The sequence below is a fragment of the Centruroides vittatus genome, unplaced genomic scaffold, assembly GCF_030686945.1.
Source record: "Centruroides vittatus isolate TY-2023 unplaced genomic scaffold, ASM3068694v2 contig_351, whole genome shotgun sequence".
Lineage (NCBI taxonomy): Eukaryota > Metazoa > Arthropoda > Arachnida > Scorpiones > Buthidae > Centruroides > Centruroides vittatus.
In genome coordinates this window covers 1,835,598-1,862,542 of record NW_027122174.1, presented here as the reverse complement: position 1 = coordinate 1,862,542, position 26,945 = coordinate 1,835,598, and the positions used below count along the sequence as shown (strand labels likewise).

The 26,945-nt window shown below is 28.7% G+C and overlaps 1 protein-coding gene across 1 annotated transcript in view; it reads right to left on the bottom strand.

Annotated features, from left to right (window-relative positions):
• dre4 (SPT16 homolog, facilitates chromatin remodeling subunit dre4) overlaps positions 1-26,945 on the bottom strand; it is a 54,416-nt gene that overhangs the window by 16,332 nt on the left and 11,139 nt on the right. Inside the window, exons 2-17 of the mRNA XM_067269510.1 lie at positions 22,536-22,637; positions 16,809-16,973; positions 16,211-16,270; positions 15,290-15,382; positions 13,322-13,468; positions 12,207-12,358; positions 7,903-8,166; positions 7,040-7,113; positions 6,828-6,940; positions 6,677-6,742; positions 6,483-6,590; positions 3,075-3,190; positions 2,563-2,645; positions 735-805; positions 453-580; positions 225-360 (exon numbers count right to left, since the gene is read on the bottom strand). Coding sequence (XP_067125611.1) covers positions 225-360; positions 453-580; positions 735-805; positions 2,563-2,645; positions 3,075-3,190; positions 6,483-6,590; positions 6,677-6,742; positions 6,828-6,940; positions 7,040-7,113; positions 7,903-8,166; positions 12,207-12,358; positions 13,322-13,468; positions 15,290-15,382; positions 16,211-16,270; positions 16,809-16,973; positions 22,536-22,637 — 1,878 coding nt within the window. The remainder of the gene's footprint in view (positions 1-224; positions 361-452; positions 581-734; positions 806-2,562; positions 2,646-3,074; positions 3,191-6,482; positions 6,591-6,676; positions 6,743-6,827; positions 6,941-7,039; positions 7,114-7,902; positions 8,167-12,206; positions 12,359-13,321; positions 13,469-15,289; positions 15,383-16,210; positions 16,271-16,808; positions 16,974-22,535; positions 22,638-26,945) is intronic.

The following is a 26,945-nucleotide window of genomic DNA, read 5'->3' as shown; positions in this document are numbered from 1 at the left end:
GTTATTTTTAACTATTCTTTATTTAACCTCTTCTCATATACATTAAATAATTTATGCAATTAAAAAAAAATAAAAATTTCTGTAAACTGTGGTTATTAGAATGGAAAAAAATCAACCACTAGTCTAAGTAGAAAAAAAATGAGTATAATAAAAATGCTTAACACACACACACACACACACACACCTTGCTACATAAATTAACTTATCTTTGTAATAAAGTATACCTCTTTTTCCCTTTCTTCAGCTTCTCTTGTCTTAAACTTTTTCTGAACTTCTTTGATTAATCTGAATGCAGTGTTCAAATTTGAAGATGGTGCAGAGATTTCTCCTGGTTCTTTCACATTTGTACTACGATAGGTTCTGCACATAATATTTAAACATTAACTTTTATTTGATTTTTTTAAACAGTAAATTTTCTGTAAGACAGAATTAATTTAAAACTAATATATTACATTTCTTTGAGAAATGTTGCATCTGGATTAGGAAACACATTCCCTTCATTCCTGCCAAGTGCAGAACCAGGATGGAAAAAATTAACACGAAGATACGTGTAATCACCCTCCACAGACTGACTGATGTTCTAAAAAGCAAATTTTAGTGTAATAAAGTTAAATAATTAGTATTTAATATAAATATAGTAAATAAACATTAAGATACCTTAATTAAAAATAAATACACTCCAAATAATAACTTTTGAATTTCAATATTTTTAACATGATTTAATTAAAACTTACTTTTATTGTTGATATATGAAATGGTACAGGAATACCAAATATTGGTAAAATAACTGTTTCATATTTCTTGTCTGAAAAAAATTATTAACTATATTTCAAGTACTATTTAAAAATTGATAGATTTATTTTTATAACTTCTTTACAAACTAAAATAAAAGTGATTTTAATTAAAGCCTACATTTAATAAACATTTTCATAAAAGAAATTAAAACACTGACAATTTGATGATGAAATGCTTATCTGTACAGATATTCTACATTATTTTCATATCATTAATAATTTCTAAGAAATTCAAGAATTTTAATTATAAATTGAATACATCAAAATGGCTTCCAAGCTGAAATTCTACAGCCAATACAAATATAATAAAATGCAAGATGCAAGTAAATACTTGACAAAAAATAGTAATGGCTTCATTTTAACTACTAACCTTCATTTGTTCTAAAGTAATCATGAAAACTAAGTTTTTTTTTTTTTTGAAACACAGCCTTTTACTGTGATAAAAATTAATTATATTGGGTTGTTCGGAAAGTAATTTTGTTTTTTCCATAGAAAAATAAACACAATATTCTTATAATAAATAAATATTTTATTGAATTATATATTGACCATTTTGGTCAAATACCTGTTGTCATTGTTTCTGGTAGTAGCATGATTCCACATTCATAAAAATTTTGATCGTTGTTTACAAAAAACTGATCCGACTGATTTTTGACATTGTCATTTCAAGTAAATGTCTTAGTTAAAAAAAAATTGTATAGACCAGAACAAGTAATAATCTAAGTGTGCCCGATCTGGCGAATATGGTTGGTGTGATAACACATCCCATCTAAGCTATAACAGTTTCTGACGAGTTACCAAACTTGTGTGAAATTTGGCATTATCATGGTAAAACACTACACTTTTGAATCAATTGTTAAATTGTCTGGTAAAAGCTCAAAAACAAAATTTCTTTAAAATCTTACCATAGAGAGCATCTCTCTTTAATAACATGTGGAACCCATATATCAAGCTTTGAAACAAAACCAATTCGTTTTAAGTAATAATGAACGATTCAATTTAACAGATTTAATCTCTTAGTGATTTCACATGTTGTTATACGGCAGATTGCTTCAATCGGTACCTTTATTTTGTTTTCATTGGCTTCAAATGGCCATCCAGAATGTGGTGTATGTTCGATATTAAAATTGCCAGAATGCAATTTTCTAAACAAGTTTTGGCAATGTCTTTCTCTCAACACATCTTCTCCAAACATGTACCACAATTTTTTTCTTGTTTGAACAGCATTTTGATTTTTTAGTTATAAAAAAGCAAAATGGGCTGAAAATGATGCTTTCGATTTTCCATATTTGATGGGTCACCAAAGAAAAAATTTTACAGAATCAAACAAATTTTTTTACAAATAAGCCTTAAAATGTCAGCTGTTGAAGTATATAATGAAAATGTGGTTTAAAGTAAAATTGGCTGGTAAAAATACATCTAATTCCTGTAGTAATAAAAAAACAAAATTACTTTCCAAACAACCCAATATATATAATAAAATTTCAAATAAATTGAAATATTGTTTTTACTATTATCATGTTATAACTGTTTTGTATATTCAAAACTTGTATTTAACAAAAAATACTTTTTGACTGTAAATCATTAAATTGTGAGTCTTGTCTTTTGATTTGTGTAATTCTATGTGAGATCTAATTTTATGTAAAAAATAAATTTTCAGATAAAAATCCACATAAACCATCACAGTTTATTTAACAACTTAAACTTAAACTAATAATTAAGTAAAATAAAATATACATATCACATATGTATTGAAAATATTACTAACCTACAAAAATTTTTAATTCAGTAACTTCAGGTTCTCGAGGAATCTGACCAACAGATTTGTAAGAAATATTTGATTTTCTTACTCTGAAAGCAAATAAAATTTAGAATATCTTGGAATTTAAAGATGATAAAAAATATTATTCAATTAACGTAATAATATGTATTAACAATTTTTAAAAATGTATTATGTAAATACATTTTTACAATATTAAAATGTCTTAAATTTCAGAATAAAATAGCTTCAAATTTTGTTTTTGCCACTAAAAAAAAAAAAAAAAAAATCTTTTTTACAGAAACTACTGTCAAGATTTATCTGTCTAGAAAGTTAAACACCTATTCAAGCATATGTCAGAGAATTAAAAAATAACAGTTACACTATATTATAAAACAAATTTCCATATGAATAATTTGTGAAGCTTAAATTTCATTTAAAATAAAATTTTGTAAATAGGATTTGCAAGATAAATATTAATTTAATTTTGATATTTAACTACTCATTACTACTGAACTCACTTTTCTTCTTTTTGAACACCTTTTTGTTGTGCTAATCTTTCTTTTGCTTCTCTATTTAATTGTTCAGCAAGTTCTTTTTGATGTTGTTTTCTCTTTTCTTCTGAAGGCTGTTCTGTCTACAATGAAATGCAAAAATACTAATTTATTTAGATGAAAAATTTTCAAATTATACATTTAAGAAAATTTTAGAGATACAAAATTGCAAAATTAAAGTTGAAATCTATAATAAAAAGTTTTTCTTCTTATAACAACTGAAAATTTTAGTAAATCCAAAGAAATTTGTTTCGAAATACTGTTCTGAAAGAGTTTACTTGGCAAGCAAAATGAGAAAAATTTAAAATAATATATATGGTATGTGGTTTGTATAAAGTCTGCAAATGTTTAAATGATAATGAATCAGATACGAAGTGAAATCGCTTAACAGCAATAATTTTATGGCTTGAAAAAATTAAAAATTAACAACAGCTTCTGTCAATAATAAAGTTATTTTTCATAAAAATGAACAAAAATTTTTGTTTGAAAGATACTAGTTCAAGAAAACTCTCTCTTACATTAAAAAAAAATTCTTTGTCAACTGAACTACTGATCATGATTACATAGTTTTACTGAGTAAAAATTTTTTACTTATTCTTTGTCATAATTGTTTTCTCTCCCTGACAATTATTTCAAATACAGTATCGGGTCTTCATTTTATCTGTACAAAATATTGGGTTAATGTAACCCTTGGTGCCAAGATGGCGGCGCTTCCGGTAATCTCTAATCCGGGTGTCGTGAGGTAATAGCAATAGAGGGAGCTATCGTGTAATTTACTGACGTAATACGTAATGACGTTTAACGTGACGTAAAAAAGAATTTTAAAGATTATGCAAATTTGTAAAATATGACGTGGTAGACGGCAGGTTATCATGAAAATATGCAAATTAACCAGTAGGTAGACGATACTGACAGTGTTGCGTTGTATCTATAGTGGAATTTTTGATTTTGATTTTTTCGATAGTTTTTCCAAAAAAAGTTAAAAAGGTAAATATATTGTTCTTAAACAATGATATTAATAATGGCTTTAAATTTGCTTTAAAATTAGGACTACAACGAACTCGTGCAAGGTGCAACTCCCGTGCTAAAACATGTAAATTATACTCTAGAAGCGACTTAAAATCGTGTTTTCTAAGATTCGTAAAAGTGGTAGTAAGTATTCAGCATACGAAGGAAACATTCAAAAGCATATTTGGCAATGTCCATTTTGGTGGTATTTTGTCTTTCGGTTGGCTCTGAAATTGTTTGAAATGTACGGCAAAATGGAATTACAGCATTCGGCACTGTTCGAAGCATATATCCGATCGAATAAGTATAAAGAAAACCTAAAGACAGTTTCCAATTTTTCACAAAACAATTGGTTGTGATGTGTCCGGGGACTGGGAAAACTTCAAAATGGTTTGATCTACAATACGTTCCGTCTGCACTACTTCCGAACTTTAATAAGAAGCAAATACTGAAAATAGAGAGGGAACAGGAAAAGGCAACAGCGAATGTGAATAAAAAGGCAGCCAAACACTCCTCTAAGGCTGTAGCATAAATGACAACATTAGGGAAGAAAAGACCTGCAAAAAATGAAATTGGAATCTACCAAGCTAGGGGAAAAATAGTAGGATCGAATATAAAAAAGGAATCGTTAACTGATATGTTTTTTTTTATTATCAATAATTTATCTTAGATTATTATATTTTCGGAGACACGTGATCTCCGATCAAAATAGCGCTAAACGCGCAGTCTCCGGGCCAATCCAAGATGGCGACCGGAAGCACCGCCATCTTGGCACCGAGGGTTACATTAACCAAATATTGCCCCCATCTACTTTCTAAACTTATGAAATGCTTGGTATCTTAATATCCAGTTGAATTATTTTAATATAAATACTATAATAAAAATCGAAAATTTATTTTATTTATTTATTTATTGCATATACAAAAGAAAATGTCACAAGACAATTGATATCCTCCCTCCAAAAGATTAAAAGACAAATAAAAAAGGATAACAATCAATATACATGATAAAAAATATACGTAATAAAAACAAATGATTATATATTATAAAGTAACCATTCACAAATGTATTTAAAATGTAGAATATTTTCGTGTAGAGATTGTTCCACATAGCCTATATTCTAAACAAATCAATACAAAAATGATCTGAAATAAATGGAAAGCATAAAAGATGGGGTTAAAAAAAAACCAAGTTTGGTTACAAGTAACTTGTGGCAAAACTCTTAGGCACAGACAATAAGAACAAATGGAACCATGGAAGTATATGTAAAAAAGTAAACAGTCAAAGTATTTAATACATTCGGTAAAACTGGGAATTCTCAATCTGGACTTAGCAACATTGGCATTAGGGTAAAATTCTAAATTATTAATATAAAAGACCGTTAGATTTTTATAGCACCACTATGAATTTTTTAACATTAAAAAAAATAGCTACTTCTGATTGTTTAAGAAAACAAATCAGAAGTAAATTAAAATATTAATAATGTTTAGTGGATTGAATTGATGACATTAATTTTTAACACTTGCACATGCAGTCCTTTTTATACAGGACAAGATGATTTTCTGCTGATTTTTCACACACAAGTACAGTGTATGTAACTGTCATTTCTTGCATTTCACATTAGCCCAAACTATCACAAAGTTTCAAGGGCTAATGTGAAACAAGTTCAGCTGGAAATAGTGATGGGAGGACTGAGATGTTTTTCAGAAGGACAATAAAATAACCATACTGTATTTTTTGGGAATGAAATAAAACCATGAAAACATTTAAACTGTTGTAACTTATAGCATGGAGACAAGCATTTAAGGTCATAGAGAGTTGCAGACCATATGTCATCATGTAATGCATAGCTAAAACTCTTGTGGTAATCATGTAAGACCTAAAACATGACGTTAATTTAATGACATTAGAGCAGAAGATTGCTGCATTTAACATGTGAATGTGTCACAATAAAGAAAGATTGTATGCAATCATATACAGAAGGCAGCAATTTTCTGAGGGTGTGTGACAAGCAGAAAAAATGTTTTTTTTTTTTTTTTTTTTTGCCCAAAATTTGTATACAAATGGAGAGGATACAGCATGAACACAAGAATCATAGAAGCACAGCAAAGTAAATCAATTTGGAGGGGGAGAACTATATGTGCAAAATTGCCACTTCTGCATGTAATCACATGCAGTAGTGCAGGATAATAGTAATTTCATTTAGTATAAATAATTAGCATCACTGATAATTAATAATGATGATAATTTCTAAAATGGATTTTATCACATTGACTAATATAATACAATGTGACTAATGTAAAAACTTTTGGCAATTATTACAGAAAAAGTTATAAATTATCAGAAAATATGTAATTTTTTTCTTACTCTAAGTTTAGATTCTAAAATTGCAGTTCGTCTACCCCTTCCAAGAAACGGTTCTTCTTCTGTAACTGACTTTAGATCTTCTTCTTCCTCCTCATCTTCTTCTTCATCCTATAAATTAAAAAATACCAAATATGTGAATTGAATGCATCATTCTCCTTACTAAAAAGGAAACACGTAAAAGCTCAAAAACTTACTTTTAAAAATATTGCTATATTTTTCAATTTCTTTTTACTATTTGTAATTATAGTGGCTGGTTGTTTCTGTTTGAAATGAAATCAGAATAAATTAACATGCTTTTATATAGATTTAATTTTATATTATATTAAAATTAATTTTGAAACATACTTCATTAACAACCACCGTATCACCAATAAAAATAGCATAAGTTTTAGACTGGTTATCATTGCTTCCTTTATTATCAAGATCAGAGAATCCAACATTAATAATAAACATCATTCCTAATAGTAATTAAAAATGATAAATATAACAGATTTAGTTTATCATAAAATATATATAATTTATTTTAAAAAATATTTCTCAAAGCAAGTGCAATTTACCTTTCTTAGCAACTGCTGTTGTTTTTGATGTAATAACCAAAGAACTCTCTCTAAATTCTATACCAGTAGCAAATCTATTTAAAAGAATTTAATTGAATTAAAAAACAATAATTTACATACAAAATTTAAAAATGTTTTAAAACATATTTCTGTTTATTCATTAGGTAAAAATATTTTGAAGAGCATTGAGAAAAATTTAAAGTAATTAAAATATTTAAATTAAGGAAATAAAAAGTTCAACCCAATCACACAGAATACTTTAATTTAAATCAAACAGTATAATTTCTATTATTATTTTCTTGCAAATTGATTTTCTATTTTTGCAAACTAAGTATTTGTATCTAATTTATTTGGTTTAAAATCTAAAGTCATTAAATATCTATATGCAGCATTTTTATAAGAAAAACTGATTCTTGAGAATTTTCAGATTATATCTTAAAATAACGACTGTTAACAATTTACTATATTTTACCCTAAACAGTTAATACACAAAAGCTTAAAACATTCAAATAATTATAAATTAATTATAAAACAAAAATTAAATAGACATTTTTAGTAGGCACTTAATTTAATTTCATCAAACAGATGAAACTAAGCATACTGTGTTATGCTTTTTTCCATAATTTTTTAAATTTAAAATACTGCATGTTTTTTATTAAAAATTCTTTGAAATACAAGTGTCAGAATTTTAAGGAAGTTTACATTAAATGCATAATTGTGAAAAAATATTTATTGATTTTTACTAGTATAAAAGGACCATAGAAATGCACTTTGAGTTATTACAAATAATTTCAGAACTTAAAAGGAATATAACAATGCAATAACATTATTCTGACATTTAGAAATAATAATAAAATACACACCCAATATTTTTAGTCATTCTATCAACCAATTCTTTGTGCTCTTTTTCAACAAAAGCAATAGCTGCATTATAAACGTCGCATAATTTTACGCCATCCTGAAGTTTGTTGAGAATCTCTTCTTGTAAAGTGACTAGAAAGTTGTAAAGATTCTGTTGCTCTTGAGTTGGATTGACAAGCAACGTTCTAACTATATTAGAGCAGTAGGATTTGTAACGTGCTCCTAATGCACATATGATAGCACCAAAATGAAGGTTATTTTTATCACTGAAAAAAATAAATGCAATTATTAACTATCATTTACAATATTTCAATCTTAAAAGAAACACAAACATTTTCTTCCCAAAACAATAACTCTCAACTAAGTTTTATGTTGCTAAGTTCATTTGTTAAAGTACATGTTAAACCTAAGTCTACATAAAGTATTGTCATTTTTCTCTAAAATAATTCTTGAGATGATCCTATCTTCTAATAATTTCAGTTTTACTAACTTTGTAGTAAATACTTTTCTTACTACATAGCAGTTTGATACATAAATAATGTAAAATATTAATGCAAGCCAAGAATATAAACATAATATTGTGCTGATAACCTAAATCTGTGTAAACCTCTTCTTAACAAGCATTTCAATTTTGAAATGCTGTAGAAGTTTTGATTAAAGAATTTAATAAATTTTGAAAAAATAAATTGATGCACAATGGAACAATAACTTGCAAACAAATTCAAGTTTAAGATTTTAATATTGTTTTCAAATTATCTTGAGTTTTCATCAGATTGTAATTTCCGAAATTCTGACTAGGAACTTTAGTTGTACCTGATGATCAAGTCGTAAGAAATTTTGAGTGTAAAAATACTAACTGGTAAGACCAGTGTTGCCCAGGCAAAAATACAGGAAACATTATATATTTATTGCATTATTTTGTATTTATAACCCTTTTGTTATATTACATTATGGTGTTTGATTTATATAACCATGAAGGTTATCTTATGTAAGGGTTTATCACACCAAGTGACTAATCTAACACATTTTAAAAATTCTTTAAATTGTGTACAGTAGAGGAATAAAGAATTTTTAAAATGTGTGTTAGACTAGTCATTTGGTGTGATAAATCTTTATGTAAGATAATCTTTGTAGTTATATAAATCAAATACTACAATATAACAAACAAACATGAAAACCATATAAAGAGTTTGGTCATTTTAGCCTACCATTGTCATGTTTATCATGATACTTAAATGGTACAAAATGGCACACTTTCAATGGTAGACAGGAATTAAAATATATCTTAAATTTTTCAGATATAATATTTTCTAATGTTTACTCTAAAAAAATGTATTGTTTGCAGCCAAATATCAAATGGTAATTTGCCAATGAACCAAATTTTGCAAAAAACAAAAAGAAGAACCAAATATTTAAACCTGGAATCCTCATAACCTTGTATTACATAATTTTCCTATTTGCATGCCCCCATACCATTGATCCCATAAAAAGAAGGGACTGCTGTGGAAGGGAATTGGAGTAATTTGACCAAAAGCAGTAGTTGACCTCCTCCTGGAAGAGAGGACGGTCAACAACTACTAATTAGTACTGGTCTACTATTAATATTTGAAAAGTGATCCATATTAGACAGGTTGCAATGGCCGTGCATGTGATCAAAGTTGTTAACCTTAATGTCTGAAAGACTTTGTATGACTTGTTTAAATAAAAAAAGTCTTATAAAAATGTGAAAATAATTGCTTTTATGTAATAATAAAGTGTTTATATTTTTGCAATAGATTGTATAAACTACATTGGAAACATGTCCTTGTAAATATCAAATTTATAAAAACATTATTAGAATTAGTTTGGTTTATTTGGTTACAGTAATGCAATATATGAGCAATGTGCTGAGGGGAATGCATCCTGGGAAGACTTATGTGAAGCTGGTCCCTATTTAGGTATTACTGGTTGAAGAAAACCTAGAAAACTCCAGTCCATTGGCCATGCCCAAACATCCACTTGGTTACTGGAGGGCACTTATTAGAATTAAGAATATACCATTCAGAAATGAAAAACTTCAGTTGTATACTTATAATACTTCAAACTAAAACTTATAAAACTTTGTGAGGACCGAATTGAGCCGGTCCGATTTTAAATTTTCATTATTTCAAATCCCCTCGGGAGATAACGATTGAGATCCGCGATAACGATCAAGCTTCGAAGGATGTACAGTCTTCCGCCGTCAAACCCGCTTCCCTCCTTCTCCGGATCCCACCTGAGTCATGGAACTCAAGTCACCACCCTCCATCGCGATTGGTGATCGTTACGGAAGGGACCGGGGGTATATAAAGGGGGAAGATATCTAAGAAAGAGGTCGGAGGAAGGGGAACGACCCGTTGACCCGAGTCCTGTACGAAGGCCATTCCAAGACGCCGGAGCCTCCGCCTACAAGCCGATCCTGCCGCCCACCTGCCGCACCGCCAGGAAAGACGCCCGAAGAACCTTCAGCCGAGCCGAAGAACATTCTCGATCGTAGTCGATAACCGAGAGGTATGAATCCCCTAACAATTGTGAGCTCTCTCTCTCCCGCGATTAGGGACGGAATGCGTCGCTCCGATGTAATCGATTCTCTATTCTAATAAATCTTATCTGTGTTGTCCTGCTACTACGGATATTGCCTTTTTCTTATCGACGACCCCACACTTCCTCCACTTGACCTGACAATTAATTACCGATCCCGATAAAACGGGATATTACGATAAATTTAGCCATCCTAGACAGTGGGTTGGGTCTTACCGACCTGAACGCCGAGAAAAAAAAGGGAGGTATGACTCCGTCCTACCTCCGGCGTTCCCACAACTTCAAATACTTATAAACTTTTCATGAGGTAACACTTTCGATTCCAGACAGAAAAGCACTATGTGCTACCAGTCACAATAGTGATATAGCACATTAATTTGTGCTATATCACTGTAGCAGTAATTCAAGTGAATATAATATACATTTTTAAAAATTATATCCATTTTAAGAATTATATTTAGTTTATTATTTCCTTAAATTTTTTTGCCAATAGATCACAATAAATGTAAACCCAGAAAAACAAATGTAGACTGAAATTAATCAATATATAGAAATCTAATCACTATTTTGAGGTGATATTTATGGACATTATCTAAGTTAGAAGTATGTTAATGTAAATGCTGAGTTTCCTAGCAATTGGTCAAATAGGTTTACATAGAAAATGAACAAACATTCTCATTTACATATATATTAGCGAGGTTGAGACCTAAGTTTTAAACGCGAAAACGTGTACATCAGATGTTCAGCACTGCTTTCCTGTAAGCCTAGAAGTTTGACAATGGCCTTTGGAATGTCGAGCATGATTCCACTGACTTCCCCAAATGCCATTGTCATACTTCTAGGTTTACAGGAAAGCGACGCTGAACGTCCGACGTACATGGTTTAGCATTTAAAACTTCAGCCTCAACCTCACTATTACATTAATATATAACTTCTAGATCTAAGTAGATTTTTTTAGTTGAATTAAAATTCAACTAATGTTTAATGTTTTTTCTTCCCAATTATTCTAAACTTTTAATATTCTATAATTTGATATTAAAGAACTCTTGGTGTTTTATAAACTAGGCTGAAAACAATTGAGTTTGAAATTATATTGCTATTTAAGGTGGTGGTTTACTCTTCTAAAGTACAGCATAAATATCATGTGATAATGCTTAGCATAAAACAACCATATATGTATGCATATATAGTAAAAAAATGATTACATTTAAATAATTATAAAAATTTAAAATAAATATTTTTTGTTTCAGTACTAACACTGTATACAATACTTTGAAAAATAGTTCATGTATCTAAAATATTTCAGTATCATCTAACATTTACATAAAACTGAACTATATGATATTCAATATTAAGAAAATTTTTAAATATGCATCTCATCATTTCAGGAAAAAGCTTCTCCTACACTTTTGTAACTATGTTAGAGCTGATAATTCAGTTTATGATTTCTTTTTCAATATTTTATTACTATTATTTATTGTTGCAATAACAAACAATTCCATTGGCATTATACAATGGCTACGTAGTAAATTTATTATATATAATGCTATAATGATGCAAATAAAACCAAAAACCTTTCAAAAAGTAAAAATTATTAATAATGTAAAAATATGTAATAAAGAATACTACTTAAATCTAAGCTCTTTTAAATCTATATGCTACTTAATTAATAGCTATGCTCTTTTTAATTTAAAAAGAATTACTGAAATACATACTTTTCATAAAATAAAATTTAAAACAAACTCACCTAACAACACTAAACTTCAAATTATAATTACCACCAGACTGTATTATGGGTGGATAACATAAATCAACTTGTGAAATATCGACACCACTAACATATTTTTTATCACTAACAGCTTGTTCCACACCTTCTGCCAACTTAGAATGTTTCACTTTCTAAAAATAAGTTTCAAATAAAAATGTTATATTAAAATATCAAGTTGTAGAAATATTCAATTTTAAGATTATTATTATATTTTAAAATGTTAATACCCAAGATATTATGTGATTAATTTATAATTATGTGAAATCCTCACCTTTCATTATTTTTGAACATAAGCAAGTTTGAATTAAATCCTCAAATCATCAGATTCAATTAACATGTAATATTACCAAATGGAAATGAAATTCCTATTGGCAGTTAATGTATGTTTTTTTTTTTTTTTTTTAAATTTGTGATATTTATCTAATAATGATAAAAGTATTTTAAGTTATCGACTTTAATTTTTATTAACTTTCTATTAATTTCAAATAGATTTTTCTACTAATAAATAATGTATTTGGTAAGAATTTTCACTAAGTAGAACTGTATTGTAATCTTATTCTATTGAAACTCTGAAAATATTTTCTGTTAACTGTATGTATTTTAATTAAACAACACAAATTAGAATAAATATAACTATTATTAACCTTTTGTTTTTCGCATATAAAACAGGTTTGACTGTATACCTTTTTTATTATGTCAATCAGTCAACATTAATCAAGTTTATTTCAAAAACAAATTTTGGAATAAATATTCTTAACAAGTTACTTTTAAGTAACATATCAATTATATTTGAAAAAACATAGAAATATTCTATGTTTCTTTATATAATTAGATATTATTAGCATAGTAATGCTAATAATTATTAATAGATGACATTGCTTTTGTGTTAAATATTGATAAATCAAGTTTTACTACTTCATTTTATTGTTTGCATAGCTATTTAATTTATATCTTACAGGCATTTACACTGCTTTAAAATTTTTGCAAACTAAAAATTATGGTAGTCTCAATAAAAATGTTCACAATATAATTCTACTTAGAATAAAACAACATATACAAAATATAAACCATATTAAAAATATAATGAAAACCACCTTGTCAGCATCAATAATTTCCATAATTTGATCTTTAAGATACTTTGTGTAGACATCAACAGTGACCTGACATGCTTTCCTGACAGTGTTCAGCTCAACATCTTCTTTTGGTGACATGATATATGCTACAGCCGCACTTACATCCACCTATTTAAGCATCACATTCTATAATACTTTCATAAAATTTAAAATACTATTTCTAATTTTACATTATTATGTATATTATATTTTCCTAGTAATATATGGCAGAAGTTTGTAAATCCAGCACTTGATAATCCAAATATTCAATAATCCAGCACCATATAAAAAGTAGCTGATAATCTAGAATTGTCCAATAATAATCCAGCATGCTAGTATTCAAAAATTAAAATTTTGACTTGCAGTGCACTAATGACCCATGACAAAAACATAGTATATACCTAGATGATTATTATATGCCTGTGAATCATTATTATTGTTAATTTTGTGCAGTAGCATGATCATTAACATTTTTACAGGTTTTACAAATCAATCTTAGCGAGATCAGATGGCCAAGCTTTAAGGCATCAGCCTATCACTCTGGAGACTCAAGTGAAATCTGGGCAGTCAAAATCCCAGGAATTTTTTGCAGGTGATTTATCTCGGATATGTCAGGCTCTGTCCCTTATTGCCCTGCCTCCCTATTGTAGGCCTGGACAAAACCTTCAATAAGATTCATAAAAAGGCCCTCTTTATGCACACAGGGCAGAGAATAAATAAAAAAATATCAATCTTAGCACAGTATAGTCATGTACTGTATTATCTTCATACTAATTAAAGAATATGCAAATTAGAAACAAAGCAGAACATGCTGGTACAAAATGTACAGCAATGTGTCTACAATGGTCAGGTAGCATATTATACATAATATAACTTATCAAATTTTGCAAAAATACAAAATCTTAGTTAATTTGATATTTTCACAATTCACCCCACTAATCCCAAAAGTGCTGAATTAACAAACTTCTAATGCAGTTGATCACATACAACACAACTAAGTCATATAAAGAAGGAATTTTCATTTTTTTTTATCATTGGTTAAGTTACTATAAGATCTTGTTTTCATAAGAAACAAATCAAAATGAAGTTTCTTTATTCAATTATCACTATAAATATTTAGATTAATAAATGTTTCCAGTGTAGCTTATATGAAATAAAATCAAGTTTATATGACGTATTGACCAAGATCTGATGATATAACCCTTACACTACATTTACACACAATTCACAACTCACTTCAATCTCATTTACCTACAATCTGGATTGTAACTGTCGCCAGTCGAATGTCGAGCTGTTTGCACAGGCAGTCCGCTTAAAAAGAACCAGGCTATTGCACATGATGATAAAACTGACATAACTATGTGATAAGTCACGAACACCAACAACAAAATGGATGTTTTGGTTAGAAATAAATACTTTTTCTTGAAATATATCTAATAATAGACAGATCTCATCGTCTCTCCAAATATCTTTATTATTTCTCTGTTGATAGCTTGACACGTGTTCCGCAGCCATCTTGTATTTTCTCATGCGCATGGGATTGTGGAAACTCTCTTATGACTGGATCTAGTTTCAAGAACTCTCTTGAGTCAATTGTGATTGAACCTTGTTTCAGTAGAGATTGAAACGATCAAGAAAGGGCACAGTTGCCGACCTTGATCACAAACTAGATTGATATGCTCAGTGTGAACAGGGGGGTATTACAGTTATCAAAATAAAACATTTGAAATACATTTTTATAAGCAAATTTTCTCTAACTTTATTAAATGTTTTCTTTTGGATACTGTAATGATTATATCATATCTCAGTCAATATATTATATGAATTTAAATATTTAATTTATAAATTTAAGAATATTCTAATACCAATTCATAGGCATTAAGAATCAATAAATTAAAAATTACAAAAAATTTAAAAAATCATCCATTATTTAAAAATAATTATACAAACCTTTTCAAACTTCCCTGCTCCTAGAGCAGTTCTCCATGAATCTAGAAATTCACCAGGAAATTTGTCTTTCACAAAACAACCAATTGTGCTTCCCTGTAAAAATTATTATTATAATAATTAATGACTATCTCTTATAATATTCATAAACTTTATTTTTACAACCTGGAATGTTCTTTTGAAATTCTAAAAGTTTTTTTGAATTAAAATTTATTTCATTTTATAAATTTAATTATGATGGAAAAAATTATTATAACAACTTAATTCCTCACTATAATACATTGTAATATTAAAATCTTGTCAAATTATCAATACTGTAGACTTCTATAATTTTATGCTACTTAAAAAAATTTTTTTTTTGTAAATACTTTTAAATTTAAATAATAAAATCTAATGCAATATTGAAAAACAGAAAATCATGGAACTAAATAAATTAGAGAGTTTAGAAACTTTAAAGTTATGAATTAAACATGTGCATTCTGTTACACTGAAGAAAGATTTCTGCTCAATATATTAATTGTTTTAGTAAATCTAAACTAATCTTTACTACATTATCTATTAATTTGCATTTGAATGAATTCTGAGAAATATTTCTCAAAGATGATAAAAATTACAATACTTCTAATAAATTTTTTAGTTATGAGCAATGGCTAGTATAGTTTTTATCAAATAAAATGCAATATATTAATTTAAATACATTCTTAAAAATTTCTCATAAATTAAAACGGTAAGTGTTTTATTTTTTGAATATTTAACAATTTATTTTAAAATCTACTAGTAGATATATTTTAATATTTATATTTTCATTAAAATATAGATAGTTCAAGTCATTTCTGATAAGAGAGAATATGAAATTTTAATAATTTCTTGTAGTTTCCTTATAATTAATGAATAACCATAAAATTTATAGTTTTATGTAATTACCTTCCTACTTTTCTTGATGGCTTCAATTAATTTTTCAAAATTTGCTTTATCTTTATCAGCCTATAAATAAAATAAGTAACTATATAAAAATCCCTTCTACACATAATAAAATAGTAATTGTTTTAAGTTCAAATGTTTTACCAATTATCACCTAAATCACATCATGCATTTTTTGGTTAATTTTATGTAATCAAAATGAATTAATAGAGCAATTTTTCTTATTTTAAACTCTAAGAAGAGTGGGGCTGGATTTAGACATGTGGCCCTAAACTATAACAGTTGTAACATGAGATTCTAAGCCATAATTTGTTTAGCTTATGGATAAATTCAACCCTGTTGTTGGAACCAAATAATTTATATAAACGCCCAAATAGAGAATTTAATTGTCATAAACTAAATTATTATTTACCAATAATACTGCTTCATTTAAAATTAGTTAAAATTTTTCTTTAATTTAATGCATGTTATTCAGCAGTTATGAATAGTTTTCATATTTAACTATTACATTATTTTATATTTATAGTTTTTATATGATACTGATATTTTCATTATAAAAATATTTTCAAATTCCAGAGAGAATCTATCTAATTTAACTTACTTTATCTCTTGTTAAAAGTACAACTGGTGGAACTGCATTTTCATTTTCTTTACTGGATTCAATTTGTTTTAAAAATTCTACCTTCTTTTTACTGGCTAAAAAGTATATTTCATTTTCACAAAGAACCATAAGAGTATCAGTCAATTCGTATCCCAACAGCCAAGTCTAAAATTAAAATCACAAATATGTGTATTATAATATAATAACTAATTAAGTACAATGTCATTACATAAAAATTAATAATAAATTAACTTAAAGCAATATAAATTTATATTTAAAAAGTTTATTGTGAGATAATTTAAAATAATAATTTGAATCTATAGTAAAATCAACACAGAATCGTAACTGATTTTAATGAAATATTAAAATAATGTATAATCAACTAATTGGTGCAGATATTTCTTTTATGTATAAAAATGAATCAGGGTTGAAGTTAATAATATTTATTAAAAATATCACTAATTCCAAAGCAAATACCATCCTAAACAAATCCTTCAAAACTTTTTTGAATGATCCTAACACAAATGCTAAAAATTCAGGTAAATTTAAATGATGTCTTCAAAAAAAAAAAAAAAAAAAAAGTCTTAATCTTCTATCTTTAAAAGCTTTATTTTCTAATTTTATTATTTAACCCTTTCCTGGCCAGAATATTGTTCTGTCGTAACCCTAATTCTTAAGCTCATCGGCCAGGGTACTAATTCATAGTTACCCTGTTAAAAATCGACTTTTATAAAATTTATCGACAACAGATGTCAGCACTTGATGGCAACATGTTTATTGTCTGTTTCACATATTTTTGTCCAGGTGGTGTTTTGTTGACTTAAAAAGTTTTAATTAATGCTTTTTTTCCTTAAGTTTTCATTTCCTGATAATTTTTTATTTCATTTTTAGCATATTCATGCAATAATATTACTATAATAAGTTTATTCAGCTATAATACATCAATGTGTTATAAATACTCAAGTTGTAACCCTTCAGTTCTGATATTTTATATATGTTTTTAATTTTTAATTTATATTTTAATCGAAAATATCAGAAAATGTTACATGTATTGCTACTGGTAATCATATGTTTATTACAAGAGTATATAATCTCATTCGATATGAAGTGAATAAAGTATATTAGTTCCTTATATTAGTTGATAGCAGAATAAAGTTTTGATTTCAAGCACATGTATGATATAATGCACAATAATTTCACAACAAATAAATGTACAGTACATCATAAGTGTTATATCGAATTATACAAAACAATATTCTACATCGTTCTGGCTCAGTGCCAATAAGAATGAAGTAACCGGACAATGTTAATTTTGACAAAAAGTAACAAATTTTCAAGTTTGAATGTCAGTTATGATTTTTATTTTCTCATAAATTTCTCTAATAAAAATTATTGAAAAATATTGTATATAAAACGAAAGATATTAATAAATGTATGTGATTTTTTTCATACCAATACAATAATAATTTGATTTTTGGTGAATTTTTAAATTAATATTGCCTGACTGACCTATACTGCCCTTGGCCGTTTTACAAAATAAACGTAAACAAGGGGGCAATACATTGGCTGGAAAAGGGTTAACAATGTTTTGTATAAAAGTTTTATCGGGCTGCAATTTGAAAAAATTGTAGACCTATAAATTTCCATTCTCGTCCATCTGTCTTTCCTTAATCTCTTGAACAGAGGTAGACAGATGAAAAACGAGACCAGATATGGAAACTGTAGGAACGGGAGGCCCCGATTAACTATATGAGAACTTTCAATGCAAACTGAAGGTCAAGTTACTTCATTATTTACTTACTCCCTGAAAGCAGTTAATAGATGACTGGCACGACTCCATTGCTAATGGAAAAGTATGATGTACAGGGGCATGGCACTACAGTACTAATTTGAGGTAAAAAGCATATATTTTAAATGAAATAAATTAAAAATATGATTAAAAATTTCAGCCCAGCATTGTGATGATGTCACAATAAATAATTGCTCGTTATTTCTTAAATCCTGATTGATTGCCAGCAGGATGTAAAAAAATGTAAGCTATAACAAAATTAGTACAATACTGACATTGTACAACCTAACTTTAATCAAAGTAAATACTGTGAGAAATTGAGCCCAAATGTTATTTTATTTTCTTCAGTCATTATATTTTGTTTCAGTTCTATTTTTGGGAAGTTTGTTTTGTTAAAGGGTGCAAAACCTTCTAACAAAACAAACTCCCCATTGAAACAACCTTGCCCTGTATTTGTTGTTGCTTATGTCAGTAGGTCCCAATCAAAAACAGCATTTATGATTTGGTAAATTAAAAGGTGGTCATTAAGTCATTATGTCACAGGGAGTTTAGTCAACTTAACACTAATAATTGTTTTTAAATTAAATTTGAAACTGTGTCTTCCTATGTACTTTGTTTCCTCAGCACAATGAAGTGCAATTGATTAAACACAAGGCAGTTTTTTACATCCTTTATTTATTCATTGTAAGAATGTATAAAACTGCCTTGTCTGATCAATTGCACTTCATCATGCTGAGGAAACAAAATTAATACATTTCGTCAAAAATTATAAGAAAAAATTGTTGGTAAGAGAGAATTGTAAAACAATTGTAACAAATAAGTATGTAGATGATCATACATGCAATGTCACATTCAATGCTTAAAAGACAGCAAAAGGTGAGCCAAGGTGTAATTCCCAGATGACACAGAGTGTAACAAATAGGTGATTGGCTTGAGAAAAGTTGTGCTTTTAAGATAGATTTAAGGCATAAGTTCAGAAGATTTTTTTTTTGTTGGATAAAAGTGGTTGGATTATTTTGCTTTTGTTGTTTAAAATAATAGTTTTGTTTAGAATTAATTTTTTTCTACATTTATTATTTTATCATTTAATGCATTGGCGTTAATTAAACTTTGATGGAAATTTGCTAATTATAAACTAATGACATTATATTTTTTCAAACATTGAATTTTAACTATCTAATAAATTAGAAATAAGGTTAAGGTTTGCGAACTTATATAACTATCTAATAAATTAGAAATAAGGTTAAGGTTTGTGATCTTATATAACTTTCACACAAAATTAAATTTCTTTAGGCTTAACAACTTAAAAACAATTATCCAAGCCTGAAGAAATCCATTTAATTTTGGATGAAAGTATTTGCTTAGATTAAAGATATAATACCAATGTTTCATGACATATTCATTTTATTATAACTAGTAAAGTTGTCTGTCAAAAATGACAAATTATACAATGCTTAGTAAAGTAAAATTAAATAAAATAACTATTAAGTACAATATTTTATAAAAAATATACATCACAAAACTTCTTTGAAAACAATATTTCTGGTAGATGCATCATTTTTATCATCATTATGTATAATTTTTATTATCATGAAAGATATTATTGGCCAAACTCAATAAAATTTTAAGGAAGTTGTCCTAATTAGTTTTTTTAATGGCATGTCCAAAATTCTTTGTGGTTCTTTCACACTGGCAACTTAATATAAAAGAAAGATGACAATGGCACTTTTTAGATGTCTACCTGACATGATAATCATTTGTTAGAAGTAAAGAAAGTAATGACTTATTAGCTTTGAATGTAAAATAGATATTTAAGAAAGCACAAAAACATGTGGACTGCTTTGTTGCCACAACAATAAAGACTGTATGCATTTAAATAATTTTAACATATGAAGTAAAACACATAACATGTAACATAAATTCATGTTTTTAATATCTTGCTCATAAATAATATTGTCAAAGCAAAGCATGTGATAACACAAACAGTTGTAATAAAATGTAAAAGTTTTTATAAATATAAATTTTAAACATTTTTGAAGCATTATATTTTTATGAACTACAGTAGATTCTCCTATATCTGGACTGATCAAAAACAACCAAAAATTTTTGAAAATTTCCATATTACAGGTAGGCCTCCTACAACGCGGTAGATACATTCCTTGAAAATACCGCGTCGTGGGAAATCGCGTTACAGGAGACACGAATTTACTACAAAAACTGGGGTTCAGTTCTAAAAAGAGAAGAACTGCCTTTTATGGTGTAACATTTTCATCATTTTTTAAATTTATGTACATAAAAAGCTTAAATAAAATTCAACATCATATAAAAACTAAATAGATTATGATTTCAAGTCAAAATCAAAAAGAAACATAATGTTATGCTCACAAATTCAGTCCTCATTGTCACTTGTTATAGTTGTTCGAGAATGTTTGACTGGCCTTATTTCAAGATCTGTGCTTGTTTCATCAAGTTCCACTGCACTTATGTGATCCGTTGTGATTTTTCTGTTATATGAAAGATAATTCGTTTCTAAATACCCTAAACCGTGTTGTAAGAAAATTTCCGCGTTTTTCCAACCGTGTTGGAGCGAAAACGCATTGTAGGAGGCCTACCTGTATTATGAATCTTACCTTTCCATATTTCAGGTTATAGTTTTTAATTAATTTTTTTTATTAAGATTGCCTTGAAGTGTGTAGAAGAACACAATGAATCAACCATAATAATGATAAGGCATTAGCATGATGTTGCAGCTCATCAGCAAATTGAGAAGAACAGATCAAACAGCTTTAACAAAATACTTTAAAAATTAATTGTACTTGTCAAAAGCAAGCATTAAAGTCAAAATAAATACTTCTTATACATACAGTGGCACATATGCTACAGTTTTATTTAAAAGTTATCATACTACCTTATCCAAATTTTTCTAACATCCAGATCACTCCTGCCACATTAGTTCAAATATGGGAGAGTCTACAGTATATGAGTTATGATGATCAATTTAAGATACAAATTATTGTGCAATACAAAATATTCTAATAATAGACATGCAACAGTACTAGTGATCACGTAACTGACCAAAAATCACCAAACTGTTAATAAATTTGATCATTTCAAAATATATTCAAATTCCTATACAGTAGTTTTACGTACATTTAGAGGACATATGATTTAATTTGAGACCCCATTTGTAGAATTTGATCGATGGAAAATGCATGAATTAAGTCAATTTGTTTGTTTTAGGATATATAGTTTATCTTTGCTATATTTCTTATAAATAAACAGAATAAGACATTTTTAACTTATATCCATGGAAGATTAATAATGATAAAACCATTTAATTACTTAAATGCATTAATACCATAATTATAGTAGCAATTCAATTATCTGAAATGGTTTACAAACAAACAAAATGAAACTAGAATGCATAGTTTTTTGAGGAAAAAAGTACAAAATTACAATATAGAACTTATCATACAGGAACACACTTGATGAAGACGAGAGACTTTATTTTGTACAAAGGATATAACTATACACAATTTTGTGTCTTTTTTCCCAAGTACGTAGAAAGGTCAAGAAGCAATCAAATATTATACAATGTGTAGCATTGTGAACACACAGAGACCAAACTCATCATGTAACTAAAAATTACATCATCATCTGTTGATTGTAGTGCCATATAAAACTATGCTTTATATGTAACATTATGTTAGATTTTGAGTGAATTAATTTACTTTAAAACAAACTAATTTTATTATAGTATTTATAATTTATGAAACTTTAAAAGTATAGTTCTTGATGTACCTAAAACACAAACAAATGGATTTCTGAATTATATGAAAGACTCCCAGTACAATCAAGTTTGGACAATTGGGTTTCCACTGTATTTAAATTATTATATCAATTAAATAAAACATATTAAAAATCCCTTTTTACAATACCTGTATGGCTGTTGATTTACTGTATACAATTTCCTCATCTAGTCCAACTCCAACAACAAGAGCATCCACTTTAGAAAGACCATTATCATTATCCTCTGCCTTCTGAAATTTTAAAGCAAAATCATTATAAATTATTAAAGTATAAAATTAAATTATAAGTTTAGAATATACAATTATTTATAAATAAAATTAATTATAGATACATTATACATAAACAATTAATTTCTATTTCTGTAATTTAAACTATATAGTAAAATTATTAAAACTTTGTAAATACTTTAATGCTAAAAACATAAGTTTCCCCCACACCGGGTCATAGAAGGCAAAAAATGTACACTCTGTAACCAATATCCAACGTGAAAAATCCAAACATAGGATTGACAAATGCTTTCGATGCTCCTCCTGGGCTCTTCTTCAGGCCAAATTTGCTGTAACTGGATTCTTACAATCAAATGTTTTTAAATCAGAGAGTGCTTCACTTCTAGATGTTCAAATATGGAAGGCAATCTCGTGCCATTTCAAAAAATTATATAATTTTTACTAGTGGAGATATGATGTGCACATCATATAATAAATTATGATTGTCATCCAATAAATATTGCCAAGATATTGAGAGATTCATTTTTTCTTTAAAATTGATGCAGGTTAATTTGCAATCTGCTTTGAATATTTCCATTGCTTCCAAAGTTCTTAGGTGTTCCTGATGATGGGTGGCATGGATAACTCGTGCCTTGTTAAAAATCGGAGTTATGTCTGGGTTTGTCGCATATGTAGATAATGCCATTGTACATTTATTGTGGGTGATATTTGATTTATGTTCTTTTACCCTAGTGCAGGAATGGCCAACAGTTTTTGCTCCTGGGCCGGATTGGAAAGAAAAATTCTTTCACGGGCCGAACAAAATATTAAAATTAAATCATGTTAAATAACAGGTTCCTGACACATGTGCAATGTCATTTTACAATGTGAAGAAACATATGAGCAAAATAAAAGATAAAATTAAAAAATAAAAGGTCAACAGGCAGGTGGCGTTGTGCGTCATATGTCAGCATAAAGAGTGACATGGCGGAATAGCAGATGAGTTTCAGTGAGTGTGGGGTCTTTGGTTCTTCAAATAGTGTAAATTTATAACAGACAAATGCAAAAGTTGTAAATCCCTACAATGGAATTTTTTTAAAACATGAAGAAGTATCGCAAATCCATTACACCAATTATTGGAAGTTAAGTAGCTAATTTTGAAAAATTAGTCGTGGGCTGGATAAACCCATTATGTGGGCCGGATAAACCCATTGGATCTGGCCCGTGGGCTGGATCTGGCCCATGGGCCGTATGTTGGCCACCCCTACCCTAGTGGCTAATGGACGTTTGGTGGATCCTATGTAAATCAATTGCCTCTGCCACCTGTCATCTATTAACGAAATGGTATATATTCCTGGAAGCCTGTTTGGGTTATGGGCATCTTTTCCGTTTCTCAATAAATTGTATATAGAAGGGTTTCTTCTGTATGTAATTCTAATTCCTCTTTTCTTTGCAATCTCATTATATATTGTTTTTAGTTGTGGGTTGTATGTTACCGGGATTCTATTTGTGTTCCTCTTTATCAACTCTTCCTGGTGCTTTTTCTTCATCTGTCATACTGTTTATATGAAGGCATTTATTGCATAATTTGTTTATTATGGTGCCATAACCGTGATCTTTAGCGACCTTTCTAATATATGATAATTCTTGTTGTAGATAGCTAGTTGTGGAAGAGTGAGTGTAGGCCCTTTCTACCAAAGCTCTGAAAGTCACTATTTTGTAAGAATATGAGTCACAGGAATTGAAGGGTATGTACATACAATGGTATAGTTGTGGGTTTTCTATAGACTCTAGTTTGTATTGTCCCTTTCTTAATTTCTATTTCTATATCCAAGAAGTGGATTTTTTCTTCACTGTGCTGCTCCAATTCCAAATATAGTCCATAAGAGTTGTCGTTCATAGCTATCTTAAATTGCCTTAGGTCTGATGATGTTTTCCAGAGGATTATAATATCATCAATATATCTTCCATACAGAATTGGGAAGCTAGTTTTTTTTTTAAATCAAACAAACTGTTTTAAATATAGATAAAAAGTGTTATATAACTTACACTTAATTTATATATTAATATAAATGCATAGCCTAAAGTATTACCACTATATTTGTCTTCTTACTTCAATTATAGATGGTAATGTATGATTATAAAGAAAATATAATTTATATAAACAACAGAAAAAGTACAAGTGGACAAAGAAGGAAATCTAAAATATCTTTGTTATGGCCAGACAATACCCATTCTCACAAAACCTTCTTAAGCGTGTGTTGTGTAATATTTTCAATAATGATGGAATGTGTTATTTCAATTCCAGCATTCCATCCAATGTTGTTGGAAATGGAGGGATGTAAATATTGTCCTCGACAAAACCCCAAAGGAAGAAATCATACACTATGATATGCAGTGACCAGGGTAGCTGTGTGCAGAAAGTTTTGTCCATGATGCTGCACAACAAATCCAGCAACCTGGCAGGTATTCATTTAAGTAATCTCTGACATCCAACAATGTTTACATCCCTCCACTTCCAATGATGTTGCTGGAATTGAAGCAGTGCATTCATGCCATTGTCAGGAATATCACACAAGACATAGTTGAGAATGTTTGGCAAAAATGGGAATATCTTCTGGGCATCTGTTGTGCCACACATCAAATGCATTTAATATGACTACAAAGCAGCAAATATCTTTCTTTCAAATGGTGGTAATATCATGTATTTCTATTCATTATTATTGACAATATAATGTAATGGAATCATGCAATTATTTATGCACACCATATACAGGGTGATTCAAAAGTCATAGAAATTTTTAAAAATTAATAACTCACAAACTATTGATATTTACAGTAAGATGATGTGGTTTTCACAGAAATGCTTAGAAAGAAGTGGGACTTTTTTAGGTGTAATAAAAATTTTAATATCAAAATAGTTACATTTCATGCCATAGATGGTGCTTGATAAGATTACATGATTTGTGAAGTTGTTACTAGAGCTTACACTAAGAACATTTTTTATTGTTTTTTCTTACTTTAACAAATTTACAAATGATTTCAGTTTTTTACAGCACCATCTATGGCAAGAAACATAACTATTTTGGTACTAAAATTTTTATTATGCCTAAAAAAAGTCCCGCTTTTTTCTAAGCATTTCTGTGAAAACTGCATTGTCTTACTGTAAATAGTTTGTGAGTTATTAATTTTTAAAAATTTCTGTGACTTTTGAATCACCCTGTATAATATTTATAAAAAAGTTAAAAAACTTGAATTTATTAATGTTGCATTAAAGTAGGTAAAACAGAAATTTCATATCAGTAGATGAGTTTGGCATCTACTTTTCTTGAAATTTTTTTCTAAGGGCAATCTCAGTCTTGTAGTCAACTGCTATTGTGAGGACCGAACTTTTGTTATGAAAAGGAACCTTTAAAATTTAAGGGTCATTTCGGACAAGTTTCCTTTATAACATATTACATCATTTGTTTTTTGAAAAAATTATCTGATTAATTTAATAATAAAAACTGTTTCCCATGGACTTAGTTCCTCGTGGTGGGTAATGCATCAAATGTGTCACTTTGACTCACAGTCAGTGGGCAAACTTGCTGATTGGACTTAAAGTGCTAAATTCTGAATGAGATAATGGAAAAAACACAAAAACAACCCCCAGTATAAAAAGAAGGGGGCGATGACAATTAACGCTTTTTGTCACCAGTCAAGAACCTGTCAGTGTGTGCATCCCATCATTGCTGCTCCATAACCTTACACCTGAATTCATACCTGGAATCAACCCAAATTATTCCAGAGGACTACCTGCATTTGTGCCTGGAATCGTCTGGACTTGTACCTGTATTAACACCTTGAACTCTCATCCTCCTAACTCTGAAACTCCTGCAACAGAGACGATTCATCGTTGAAGATCTACTCAGACTCCAGGTATTTGCCGCCGCGCAAAAGTTTGTAAACTCTCTCTCTCTCGAACTGTTCGATAGGCTGGTGATATGAAACTGTAATCTATAAAAAGCCTTTAACCCTGTAGATGGCCTAGATAAATAAACGGGTATTTGTTAAATGACTAATGTTGTGAGGTGCACTTCTTCTGAACATCTTCCATCTCCATTCCGAACCTAAATTACTACATATGCAACCGCTCACACGAGAATGTAACGGTTTCCATGTTTGTCCACAAAGACACAGTGGTGTCATCCTGACAGGGTGCCAAAGAAATACTGACCCTGCAGTCACACTATGACGGATATGGATTTCTATGGAGTGTCCTGACTTGGTACATTGTGATTAAGAGGGGTTGCTTCTCATTATTATGGATGTATTTTTGCATCAATCTTTGTA